This window comes from Eulemur rufifrons, chromosome 1 (genome assembly GCF_041146395.1).
Source record: "Eulemur rufifrons isolate Redbay chromosome 1, OSU_ERuf_1, whole genome shotgun sequence".
Lineage (NCBI taxonomy): Eukaryota > Metazoa > Chordata > Mammalia > Primates > Lemuridae > Eulemur > Eulemur rufifrons.
The window spans coordinates 74,003,301-74,016,952 of record NC_090983.1 but is presented as its reverse complement, the minus strand read 5'-3'; the positions used below and the strand labels follow the sequence as shown (position 1 = coordinate 74,016,952).

Sequence of the window (13,652 nt, the reverse complement as noted above, 5' to 3'; positions counted from 1 at the left end):
AATCTTTTCTCCTTTTCTGAGTTGTCAGTTGTGTCAGATTGCAGATTGTTGAACTTATCCTCATCTGGCTTTCAGAAGCAGCATTAGGCAGAATTTTAAGTAAGAGAAACAAGATCTCATGCTATGGAGTGTTACGGTATAAAGGAAGGCATATTTCAGAGGGGTATTATTGCCTTCCATTTCTCATAACAGTAAACACCACACGGTAACATTCTCTATCATTGCAAAGTATCAGGAACATATAAATGTAAAAACCTTGAGCAATTATAATTGTAGGCAAAGCATTTTCTGTGCATTCTTGTTTCTCCTAACATTGAAAGCTTGTCCTTGTCAGCTGCTAATATAACAGCTGTGAAGCATAACAGCTGCCAAAGATAGTATATTTTAGGAGAAACTTTCTAATCGTTAATAACCAGAATTTCTGTAACTCTCTGTATGTGATTTTCTTAATCATCAGAGGATGGATTTCTTAAGTATAGATGACATTTCCTAACCCGGGCTGAGTTTCAATTTATCATTCTAGTTCTTAGCTAAGGAAATCTACAATAAAATATGAAGATTTAGCACTTTGCTTGGATTCTAAGACTAAAATAAGATAAGTTTGTAAATGCAGTAAAACTTTATAAATGTGAACTACTAGAAGGGAGGAAAGAGAGATTTATCTGAGCCATTGAAAAACATAAACTGCCAGTTGCATTTTAAAAGCAATACACAGTCATGCGCCATGTATCAACTTTTTGGTCGATAATGGGCTGCATATACAACAGTGGTCCCATAAGATAATAATACCATATTTTTACTGTACTTTTCTTACGTTTAGATATACAAATACTTAACATTGTGTTGCAGTTGCCTACAGTATTCAGTACAGTAACATGCTGTACAGGTTTGTAGCCTAGGAGCAATAGGCTATACCATCTAGGTTTATGTTCGTACGCTCTGACACGTGTGCAACAAGGAAATCACCTAACGACACATTTCTCAGAAAGTATCCCTGTTATTAAGCAATGCATGACTATAATTAATTCAGATATATTGCAAAACATAGACCATTAACAACATCTTTGAAGGAAAAGTACTATTGGACTTCTTTAGAGAATAAGTATGGGATACTTTAAGATTAGCAGTATTTATGGACAGACTTTCTGAATGTTAAAACATCAAGAGCCTGAGGCAGAAGGATCCCTTGAGCCCAGGAGATTGAGGCTGCAATGAGCTATTATCATGCCACCGCACTTTAGCCTGGGTGACAGAGCAAGACTCCATCTCAAAAAAAAATTTTTTTGTTTTATTCTTCCTTTTTTTTGTAGCCACCATATATTGAGAATTGCTAGTAACTGGTTTTTGTGTTTAGGTACTTCACCATTGTCTGACCACTAATAATAGTTTTTCCTGACACTCTGATTCCTGTCCTTTCCCTTGTTAGTTATTTTTCATCTTCTATTGCAGATAGGTACATTTTCTCTTCTAATGATCTTAACTTTTTATTTCTATTGTTTTCAGTCATAGGACCAAAGACTATTCCCTGTCGTGCACACTGTTGCTAGTTAGAAATGTTATGTGTTTTGAAATGAGAAAGATGGGAAAGCACTCAACAAATAATGAATACCCCCTAGCTGTTCAGGAGGTGGGGAAGCATTGGAGTATGCGAAGACAAATACAGCTGACAAAGGTTCTGTGTTTCCTTTTCTGTTTCCACAAACTTAAAAACACTTGTCTAGCTGATGCAAAGCTTAAAGAACTTCTCAAATATTTGTTTGAAAGTCTAGAATTTAATTTTAATTCACTAAACTAATATTTAATTTGGGAGTACATAAGTACTTTAAGACATTCTTAAATGAGATAGTCTTAAGGCACCAACATGTCTAAATGCATGCACTGGGAAATCCTGAATTAGTATATACATTTATTATGTTTAACCACATAGATAAAACTCTTTTTTTTTTTTTTTTGAGACAGAGTCTCACTCTGTTGCCCAGGCTAGAGTGAGTGCCGTGGCGTCAGCCTAGCTCACAGCAACCTCAAACTCCTGAGCTCAAGCGATCCTCCTGTCTCAGCCTCCCGAGTAGCTGGGACTACAGGCATGCACCACCATGCCCGGCTAATTTTTTTTTTTTTATATATATATTTTTAGCTGTCCATATAATTTCTTTCTATTTTTAGTAAAGATGGGGTCTCGCTCTTGCTCAGGCTGGTCTCAAACTCCTGAGCTCAAACGATCCACCCACCTCGGCCTCCCAGAGTGCTAGGATTACAGGCGTGAGCCACCGCGCCCGGCCGATAAAACTCTTAGTGTCTGTGCCTTCTCTCCTCCCTCTGTGTGGCCCAAAGAAGTAAGATAGACAATTAAGAGAGGGAATTCTCAGGGTAATGGTTCTGAATTCTGCTGTATAGTAGTCACCTGTGAATCATCCTTGGTTATAAAAAGATCTTCCATTTATTTTAAAGTACAGGAGTTTGAGAACCACTTCCCTAGAGATTTGGAAGTAAGTACAGAACTGTAATATATAACTGTAATAGGAAGAAAGGAGTTGGCCTCAAGCAGAAACAGTTGTGAGACAAGGTAAAGGGGACAAGTGGATTTGAATGCATGGAATAGGGCCTTCTTAGAATAGAAAAGATGTCAGTATGAATCTATGGTTTTTAATGTAGATATAGCTAGAAATAGGTATAAATCTGTGTGTATGTACATACATATAATTATATACTTATTTCCTAGCTTTATTCACCGAGACGCTCTAGAAGCAATGACACCGAGTAACAATAGGCATGCCTAGCATGTAGATCTTGATTTTAAACACTGTTTTCCATTAAAAGGAAGCAGGGCTCCTTAGGAAAATGATTGGTTCCAGGTCTGGGGCTGGGAAAATATAAAGATAAGCTTGGAACAAACCTTTTGCTATACCAGAAAATAAGAATGTGATTGAAGAATATCAAAGCCATGTCAAAAGTACACAGGAGCCAACTTTAAGTGGGACTCTACTGATTAGAGCTGGGAAAGTTTGAATATCAAAATAGATAATGAGAGTAATAGACTATAACCCATAGAATAACCCATGAGTCCATAGTGATATGGATGGATGGGTGCATAAATAGATGATAGATAGATAGATAGATAGATAAAAGAGAATGGAACACTTCCTTACAGTAGATTTCCAAACTTACAAATGTTGGCAAGGTGGTAGAGTTAGAAGATCACAATTTGGCAACCACCATAATAATAATTGTTTCAGATAAAAGTTAGGATCCATGGGTACTAAACTAATGGGGGAGAATTTGGTAAGAAACAAAATACTACTTATATAGTCCTACAACATACTTGTTAATTAAAAAGGAAAAATAGTATTTGACTAGAGAAAACTGGCAGACACCATCTTAATCAAAGTTATTATCAGCAGTAATGGGACAAATAGTATCATTAACTCCTGATATAATATGAGAGGGACACAATATCACTTCTGTGGTAGTTGTACCCAAAATACATAATTTGAATTTAATCATAGAAGAACAGTAATGAAACCCAAATTGAGGAACATTCTATAAAAATAAATGGTCTCTGCTCCTCAAAAATGTTAAGGTCATGATCACCACAGAAAGAGGAACTATTCTAAATTATAGGAGATTAAAGAGACATGACAACTAAATGCAGTTGTTAATCCTGAGTCAGAGCCTAGACCTGGAAAAAAAATTATTATTGATAAATTTTAATAATAAATATTACTGTTTCACTGATGTCCTTTATAGCAGTAACTACATTTATTGCCACAAAGGATATAAGTGGGGCAATTGGTGAAATATGAATAGTTTCTTTATATAAATAAATTAGATAATGGGATTATATTAATGTTAATTTCCAGATTTTGATAATTGTACTGTGGTTATATAATATTATTTTTAGAAAATATATATTAATATTAAAAGTGTTTGGAGATAAAGGGCATCATGTCTTCAACTTTTCTTGAAAATTTTGAAAAATACTGCTTATTATGTATGTGTTTATATGCATACATGTAGATGTATATACATTCAAAGAGAGAAAGCAAATATGAAATATTAACCATTAGGGACTCTGGATGAAGATATTATATGTGAGAGTTCTTTATACTATTTTTGCAACTTTCATAAGCCTGAAATTATTTCAAAATGAAAAGTTTAAAAAAAAAAAGAATAGAAAAGACAGGACTGGGGAAAGGAAAGTTAGGAAGGGTAGTTATTTAGGCCAAGAGTGCAGGAAATGAATGAGACAGAGCAGAAGCACAGAGTCCAAGAGCAATACTTACTGAAGAAGGGGGGCACTGTGAAGATTCTGGAACACCTTTGAATATTATTCAGCTGCCAGCTGGAATGTAACTTTGTATTTTTATGTCTTTTGATTCTGTATGTCTGTCATTCTTACTAGATTTTAAGCCTTTTGAGGATAGGAGATATGTGCAATACCTTGTGTGAGTAGGCATTTAATATTTGCTATTGATAAAGTTAATTTTTTTTAATTGGAAGATATTATTGCTGCATGTTTACCAAAAAAAAAAAAAATAGCTTAAAACTATGCTTTAGATTTTATTTTGCCTTTTGTCACATGGTACTGAAAGAAAAAAAGGTAAATTTTTTTATTAGATGAAAGGATGACTTACTGACTTAGAGTTTTTTAATATTCTGTATGCAGTACCACAATGGGATTAAGTTTAGGTTATTTTTAATAGATGATGGTTATTTTTCAAATGCAAGAAACTACACAAAAGAAAAAACATAACTGAAATTTTCTCAATTGTTATTTTCTTTTTTAATCCTCTAATATGAAACCTCTAGCATTCCAATGTCATTGAATTTTCAACTCAAGGATGGAATGATTGCTTAAGTACAATTCAGTCTGATTATATAGATTTAGGGTTGGTAGTGGTCTGTTTTTAAATGAATAGTTTGTCCCTATTAAGTAACAGGATGTTTGATTTAACAAACTAGCTTGTATTAATAATAATTTTATATGCAAATAGATGCTGAGCCTTCTCTAGTTATATAACAGGGCTTTTACTTTGTAATTAAAGGATTAATTAACAATATTGTGAAATTCAGAATTTTTGCTAAATCTTATTCTCTCTGCAGTGAGGTGTTATTACATTGAGACATGATAAACCCCCCTCTTTTGAAATGCTTGACGTGCTACTTTTGGTTTTCTGTCTGAGTTTCCTAAGTGAAGCTTTGCATGTCATTATTCATGTATTGAACCTTCAAGCCCCCAGAGCTAGATGGATGGATAGAGACTTATTTTGGCTATTTTTAGGTACGTTGGTCTGAATAGAACAGTTTCTCTCTGTCATTGGAAAATACCTTACCACGATATGAATAGACTACATTTTCTAATATACTAGGTTTTGTTTCAGGCAGACATTTTTTAAATTTGTTTACATTGAAGTTATCTCTTCTATGCCATTCCATCTTTTCAGCAGCCAAGAACATTTTTTTGGTGAATATTTATTGAGAGGTATTTGCTCATACTTTTGTTTTCAGAGTTAAATAGATAGGTTCTCTTATGTAGTTGCTGTTTAGATGATTTTTTTCAACATTTTTTAACATTTTGCTTTTGTGGGTTAAATTTGGGTCTTGATAATATTTTGTTCCACAAAGCTGGAAATGTGGATAATTGGGTTAATTGTTTATTCTTCTAAAATTGATATTATTTTTAATAGAATCGTAAGAATGATGAAGCTTCGTATGAAAAGATGTTGAAACTGAGACGAGAGTTTAGTAGAGCCATAACAATTTTGGAAATGATTAAGAGAAGAGAGAAAACAAAACGAGAATTATTGCACTTAACCTTGGAAGTTGTGGAAAAAAGGTAACATTGCTACTATTAAATAACAAGTGGCAGCTTTAGCCAAATAATGGGTAAAATGTAACCAAAAGATTGGGGGGGTGAGGTTCTAAGCTTTATGATGGTTGATATTGATTCTTTAACAGAATTTACATTTTTACAAGATTTTTTTTAAGAAATCAAATTAAGTTACCAATTTGTGTTGTAAATTTTAGGGGAGGTTTGTGTATAGTATAGTTCCTCTAATGCACTTAATTTTTTTTCTTTTGGCCGAATCATTGAATTTTATTTAGAAAAGAACCTAGAAATCATTTTGTTCAGCTCTCTGTATTAAAGTTTCTATTAAATAAGATCTGAGGGAAATGAATGTTTAATTGATTTTATTTTTTGTTGCACCTCTTTTTGGAAATGTGTTCAATGTAATGGTATCTTCCTGCATAATTAAATGGACTAAACTAAAACTAACAAAGTTTTGTGTGATTTCTGAAGTAACATTATAAACAACATTTCCCAGTGCTTGATAATATAAAATATATAAGAAATTTGTTTTCTATGATCTTAGGTATTTTTTTCAGTTTTTTGGTTTGTTTTGGGTTTTTTTTAAGTCAAAACATGTTTATTTATTCCTCTAAATTTTCTTTTGAAAATAATTTGATTACTAGCTCTGTTTGATTGTCTTCTAATTAATTGAGCTATCATTTATTTTCTTTATTGTTAAACTATGCAACGTGTTCTTATATTTTGTTACCTTTTTAAGGTATCATTTGGGAGACTATGGCGGTGAAATCCTTAATGAAGTGAAAATCAATAGATCAGAAAAAGACTTATATGCCACTCCAGCAACTCTTCATAATGGAAATCATCATAAAGTCCAAGAATGTAAAACTAAGGTGAATATCCCTTGGAGAGAAGCATGTATGGTAATATTGATTAGATAACTATTGATTTCTGCATGTCTTAATATAGTTTGATGAAGGAAAAAAGTAATGAATATGAGTTTAGTTCTTACCATTTGCCAAACGTTTTGCTAGGAGTTTTTATATACACATTGACCCATTAATCCTCATAACAACACTTTAGGTAGGTTTTATCTCTGTGTGATTCTAGATCATAACTCGTAAGTGGCAGATTCAAGGTTTGAGTCCAGATCTAACAGTCCTTTGATTTCCAGTGTGCTCTCTGCTTCTCTAGAGAATATGGGTAATAAAAGTCTCGTTATTATTGCTAACTAGCCTTAGCAAACCCTGCATTGTAGTGGCAAGCATCAACATCTTAAACGAAAGCTTTCCTCATTGAGACTATTGAAAGTTATTCTTGTCATCATCGTTGCCAGAACCAGCATTTATCAGTTGTTATCTACGTAGAGAAAGTCCTTTAATTTCTAAATCACAATTTCTTCCTAATATAAGAGCAAGACTCAGTGATTGTTTTAGTGTCTTGGACTAAGAAATTATATTGATTCAGTATTTAAATGAGATATATAAAAGCTAATAAAACCTTTAATTTTAAGGAGCATAGATTTAAATACGAAACAGGTTTCAGTTGGCTGCAGTGGTATATATCTGTAGTCCCAGCACTTTGGGAGGCTAAGGTGGGAGGATCGCTTGAGGCCAGAAGCTCAAGACCAGTCTGGACAAAATGGAGAGACCTTGTCTCTACAAAACATTTTTAAAAAGCAAGGCATGGTGGTGTGTGCCTGTAGTACTAGCTCCTCAGGAGGCTGGGGTGGGAGAATCACTTGAGCCTAGGAGTTGGAGGTTGCAGCAAACTATTATCTTGCCACTGCACTCCGGCCTGGGCAACAGAGCGAAACCTTGTCTAAAAAAAATTGAGGTATTGACTGAAGCATCTAGATAGTAGAATGTTACTGTCTGTAGCAAGATTTAAAAAGTGACTTAGGGTATTTGTGGAAAATTCATCTTTTAAAAATGTACCCAGTCCTCATTTTCATGGGTTCATTCTTAAAGGTCAAGAAAGAATGTGAAGCAGGATGACTTCTCCTTTATTCAGCTCATGTCAATTCAAACACCGAAATTCTTTCTTATTAATCACAGGCATCTAGCCCACCTAGCTGATTCTCTTTAAATCATACTTGCCTCTATAAACAAAAAAAGTTAATCAGTGCAAATGTCATTTTGTAAGTTATTTTTAAAAATCCATTTCATATTAATCAGTGCTTTTCCTAAGTATGTGATTGTTAGGCATTAAAATCTAAAAATCTTGACCCATAATTGCTGACAGAATCAGCCTTTATTATATATTGATTCTTATTTTAGCTCTCTTCTGAGAAGAAGTACTCAGCCTGTTTAAATACTAATTTTAACAGATATGGTTGCATCCATTGTTGTCCTACTGTGTTACACATAGTTAACTATATTTCCTTTGTCACACATCCCACCTTAAAATACAGGGAGTTTCTAAGAAGTTGAGGTTTTTCCTTTTGTTGTAATAGTTATCCCCATTGTATGAAACAGTTTATATCTCACTAAACATAATTTGCCATTCAACCAGCATTTTCAGTTTGTGTACTGTTTTTGACCCTAAAGTAGTTTTAACATCTGGGCTACATGTGGGAATATATAACTTCTTAAGTATTTTTACACTTTTATAGTTTGTACCTTGGTGCTTGGAACAGTCATTTCTAACTTTTCAAAGTGGTAGATCCTTTTTTATTAAAAGGCATGTCAGTATGTTAAAATAAACAGAGCTGCTCTGCCGAGGAGAAGTGGGGGCTGGAAACCTACGCCTTCACTCAGTCCCTTTGCCAGATGGCCTCTCAAAAACCCCATAAAACCCTGAGGTACTTGAGAACAGTTTGATTATTGTTCAGTTGAGGAAGTAATTATACATTCTAAAAAGTGAAGTGTTTTTTTTTGTTTGTTTGTTTTTTGTTTTTTTCAGTTAATGACCTTATTTTTCTCAAAAAATTACTACCCACAGAACAGACATTTTTAAAAATTGGAAATAAGTGAATATAGAAATGAATTCATGATCCAATTAAAATTATTTTTAAAATGGTTATTAATTTTCATCATTAATACAGAGGATTTAAATAGTTGAATTTAAATACCTTAAATGCTAGATTGCATACTATTAGAACAATATAAAAATCACTGACATCTTAGTTTTAAGTATTAACAATATAAAAAGAAAATATAAATACCATAATTATTTTTCATCATAACTTTTAGAAAGTAAAACATGTTTCAATTTATGATCACAGAATAATTTTTGCATATTTAAAATAATAAATAAAATCATCTCCTGGGTAAAAATGTGTGTTTTTCAAAGAGCAGTATAGTTTTTCATGATTTCTAAAATGATTTTTATTTCTTCCTTTTGGGGGAAAAATCGTCATGTAAACAGCACCCTCATCATTTGTCTTTGAAAGAAGAGGCTTCTGATGTGGTTCGTCAAAAGAAGAAGTACCCAAAGAAGCCTAAAGCAGAGGCTTTGATAACATCTCAGCAACCCACTCCTGAGACATTGCCTGTGATCAATAAGAGTGACATTAAGCAATATGACTTTCACAGCTCAGATGAAGATGAATTTCCACAGGTGCTTGTTTTAAAACTATTTTAAAGACATTTCCTTCTAGTCTTTTATATTTTTATATTTTTAAAACATAATTGACATCTTAGAGTTTTAGTCTTGTTTTGTTCTGCTATCGTTATAGCATAAACATTTTCTACGTTATTTGTGTAGCCACTGAAATGGTATTTACTCTCTATTATTTTTCATCAGTTGGATAGAATTTATTCTATTGTGTAACATTTTGATGGTTTTCAGTTTTTCCCTTTTATAAAGATAAGCATAGATTCTTTCCCCCTGTATTTAAAATAGAGTTTTAGAAATGGAATTACTAATTCGTATCTAAAGATTATCAACATTTTAAGAGAGTTAATATAATTATAAATATTTGCCAACATTAATTTGCTTATTGAGTCTAAATAAGATTTAGCTAATTCAGGTTTTAACTTCTGAAAGTAATTCTTTGGTGAATATTAAGACTTTTTACTTTATATATTAAAAGATCAGTTATTTCAGCAAATAGTACTCTTTAGCACCTGGTCTAGCAATACTCTTTTTTTCTGTATGGGATAGGAAATTTAAAGGGAATACTATAACAAAGACCTTGGACCTGCTAACAGCTTTACCTTATTTTAACTATTTTGACTTACTTGCTTTGAAGAAAATTTTCTTTTAAAAACCAGTATCACAGATATCTTTGGAAGCAAGACTGTTTATAAAGCCCTTTATTGCTGTAATCGTTTAAAATCTAGAGTTTGCATAAACTGTGTCCACTTTAGCTAGATTATATTATTTTTACTCTTTTTTTCACTGATTTACTTTTTCTAACCCAGAAAATATTTTGGCATTTATATGCGTGGTATTAAATATGCAAAGATATCTTTAATTTCATATGCTCTTGAGAAACACTTAATAAAACCATATTTTACTTTTGTCATCTAGTTAGCTTGAGGCAGGGCTTTGAATAGCCAAGGGACATTCATCATATGACCATTTGAAGGAATGAGGAATATAGTGTCCTAAAAAATAGTAGTTTTGCAGATAGGAAGTGTAGGGAAGGGCTGTAGGTACAGTGGTATTAGAGGAAACTGCTAGTGTTGCTGGAGCATAGAACACAGAAGGGGTGGAGGTGAAAGGAATGATGCCTGTAGTAGTAGCCAGATGGCCAATGGCCTCTATCTGCATTATGCATACTGGGAAATTATTAAAAATGTTAAGAAAATGACATGGTTAGATAAATACATGTAGAATAGCCTTATATTTGTGATACTAATGAGACCCTAGAAAGTTTTGCTGTACATTCCCAGCCTTTTTTAAGAATATGTGGCCTGTAAGAAACTTATCCCTATTGCTGTTAGGTTATTAAATATGAAATGTCCGATTTCCTGAAGTAGTAAGTTTGATAATTGATATCTCTGACATTTCATTTTGACACTTCTTGATTTATTTTTATTGTGAAGTTCCATCCTCAGTCTTCCAAACACATGTTTTGGCTTGTGATTATCTTTCAAATTTTTTTTTAGAACAATTTTTGTGAAACCATGGATAAGTCAAAAATTCGTCTTATTTTCAAATATGAGTTTCATCGTGGAACCAATGCAGCCCAGACAGCTCGAAATATCAACGAAGTGTTTGGGAAGGATGTGGCTAATGAATGCACAATACGTCTATGGTTTTAGAAGTTCCATTTTGGTAATTTTAATCTTGAAAATGAGCCATGTGAGCGACCTGAGACCAAGGTGGATAATGATGATCTGAAAGCTGTAGTGGAAGTGAATCCATGACAACCTACACATGAATTAGCAGCAAGGTTTGACGTTACTATTCCAACAGTATTGGACCATTTGAAACAAGCTGGCAAGGAAAAGAAGCTGGATAGATGGGTTCAGCATGAATTATATGAGTGTCAGCAGAGAAATCGTCTTGAAGCTTGTCTTGCTTTGCTATCACAACATAACGGTGAACCATTTCTACACTATGTTGTTACATGTGATAAAAAATGGATTCTTTTTGACAGTTGCAAGCATTTGGCACAATGGCTGGATAAAGATGAAGTGCCGAAACACAGTTCAAAACCGTATATTCTTCAAAAAAGCTAATGGTGTGTTTGGTGGTGCAGCGCTGATATTATCCACTACAGCTTCATGAAACCTGGTCAATCAGTTATAGCAGATGTCTACTGCAACCAATTGGACAAAATGAGGATGTTGATGATTAAGCAGCCAAGATTTGTCAATATCGAGACAGGCCAATCCTCTCGCAAGACAATGCTCGACCACGTGTCGCATAAACAACACTGTTCAAACTACAGAAGCTAGACTTGGAAACTCTGTCATCCACTGTATTCACCAGACCTTGCTCTAACTGACTACCACTTCTTCCAGGCTTTGGACCCCTTCTTGCAAGGAAAAATATTCAATTCTCAACAAGCTGTAGAAAACGACTTTTGCTATTTCATCACCACTTACTCTCCAGGCTTCTTCGCTGCTGGTGGCATAAACAAGCTGCTGTTAAGATGACAAAACTGTGTTGATAGTTTAGGCCCATACTTTGACTAATTGTATGGATTCTTGTTTAAGTTATAATCTGCACTTTTGATTCAAAATCGGACATTTCATATTTAATGAAATCCATAGCTAATGAATCAGTCCATCCAATCTGAAAGTAGAGCTCACACGACATCACTAGTCATATGTTCCTTGTGCATTAAGTGTTCTTCAATTCTGCTCTAAATTCTTGTTTATTCATAAAGTCCCCAGTCCCCATCGCCACATGAAAATTGCATTTTGAAAATTTTAGACAACCCTCATTAATTTTATGATATCCTCATGTAGCTAAAGAGTAAGTATTTACCTGTAGTTGGGCATCATTCAGTGAGGCAACTATTGAGAATGTAGCTCTTCTAAAATCAGGATTTTATTGCAAACAAGATCATTAAAGTAATCATATGCTTTTTCTTTGTCCAATAAATGAGGAATGAGGGAATAGGTAGTCTTAAGAGAATGAACATTTTAACCAGACTTAACCCAACTGGCAGTATAGCAGAGCTAAAACCCCTGCCTCTTCTTGATCATGCTTCTGATTCTCCTAACATCAGCTCTCTCTTCCTATGTCTCAGACTGACTTTGTCCCCTGAACCTACCCTTGGGGAATGGTAGTCGGAAGGAAGGGGTAACATACTTTATGCAAAGAATTTCTGAGACTTTATGATACTTCTTTATGTATCTTAGAAGAGGTACATGATTTGCAAAGGAACCAAAGTGTAAAATTTCACATTTGGGATTTCCTTTCAAATTTCAGGTTTGGGGCTTGGTTCCCCAGGAAGAAGAATCAGCCCCAGCTCACTGTTTCTATGTCTCCCCCCTTAGGGTTGGTGGAGGTATATTGGAACCTCAAACAAATGCCTTTCTCCCCTGGATGAGCCTACCCAGTGGTAATTACCACAGTTTGGAAATAATGTGGAGAAAACATTTTTCCTCTCAAAATAGGAAGAGAGGGATTTGTGAGGTTCAAAAATTTGCAAGTAAATATGGTTGAGCCAGCGTTTGTCAGAAAAAAAGAGATGTACTACAAAGCGAAAGTGCGAGACAACTGAAACTTAAGTACCAAAACTTTTTTTTTTATTTTAACCATGATTGGTGGATATTTATGTAAAACCTATTATTTCCCTGCCATGTCAGAGGTTGTTTATGTATCATTGAATCTGTTTTTATGACATTTGTAAAATGTCCTATAATGGATCAGTACTACCCTAGAGATTTACTCAGACTACATAGGGATATTTTGGCCTGATATCACATGGCCTGGGCAGAATGCTTTTTAATATGTTTTGAAAATCTTTATTCTTTTGCTGTAGGGTTGTGGGCTTATCGCTTATTTCAGCAACCAATCTGCTTACCTTTAACAAGTCTTCTTTCCTCTTCTAATTTTCTGCTCTGATCTGCTAAGTTTAAAAAGTGATTTTTTAAAAATGGGGCCTGTAGAGATAAAAGACTTCCCTTTAAGTAAAATCTGTGGTCTTTATGAAATCTTTTTGGGTTTTTTTTGTTTGTTTGTTTTTGTTTTTGGCTATTTATAAGCCTATTTACTTCCTAGTTTTTGGCTTTATTACAGAGAGAAAAAGTTATTGGATAAAAACACACCTACCTGTAGGTGAGATGTAGCTGTCATGAATAAATATTTATGGCCCACATACATTATTTACAAAATATCATGGGATATATCAAATGTATTCTTTTTTAAGTCAGTAGCACTTCATGTTCAGAAGCAATTAAGCAATACCATGTGTGCTTACCTGCAAGAACTAATTCAT

General features: G+C 33.8%; 1 protein-coding gene across 1 annotated transcript in view; it reads left to right on the top strand.

Moving 5' to 3' along the window:
- The window catches only part of EPC2 (enhancer of polycomb homolog 2), a 114,528-nt gene that overhangs the window by 84,121 nt on the left and 16,755 nt on the right, over nt 1-13,652 (top strand). Inside the window, exons 5-7 of the mRNA XM_069472902.1 lie at nt 5,685-5,833; nt 6,567-6,699; nt 9,176-9,367. Of these exons, the coding sequence (XP_069329003.1) occupies nt 5,685-5,833; nt 6,567-6,699; nt 9,176-9,367 (474 nt within the window). The remainder of the gene's footprint in view (nt 1-5,684; nt 5,834-6,566; nt 6,700-9,175; nt 9,368-13,652) is intronic.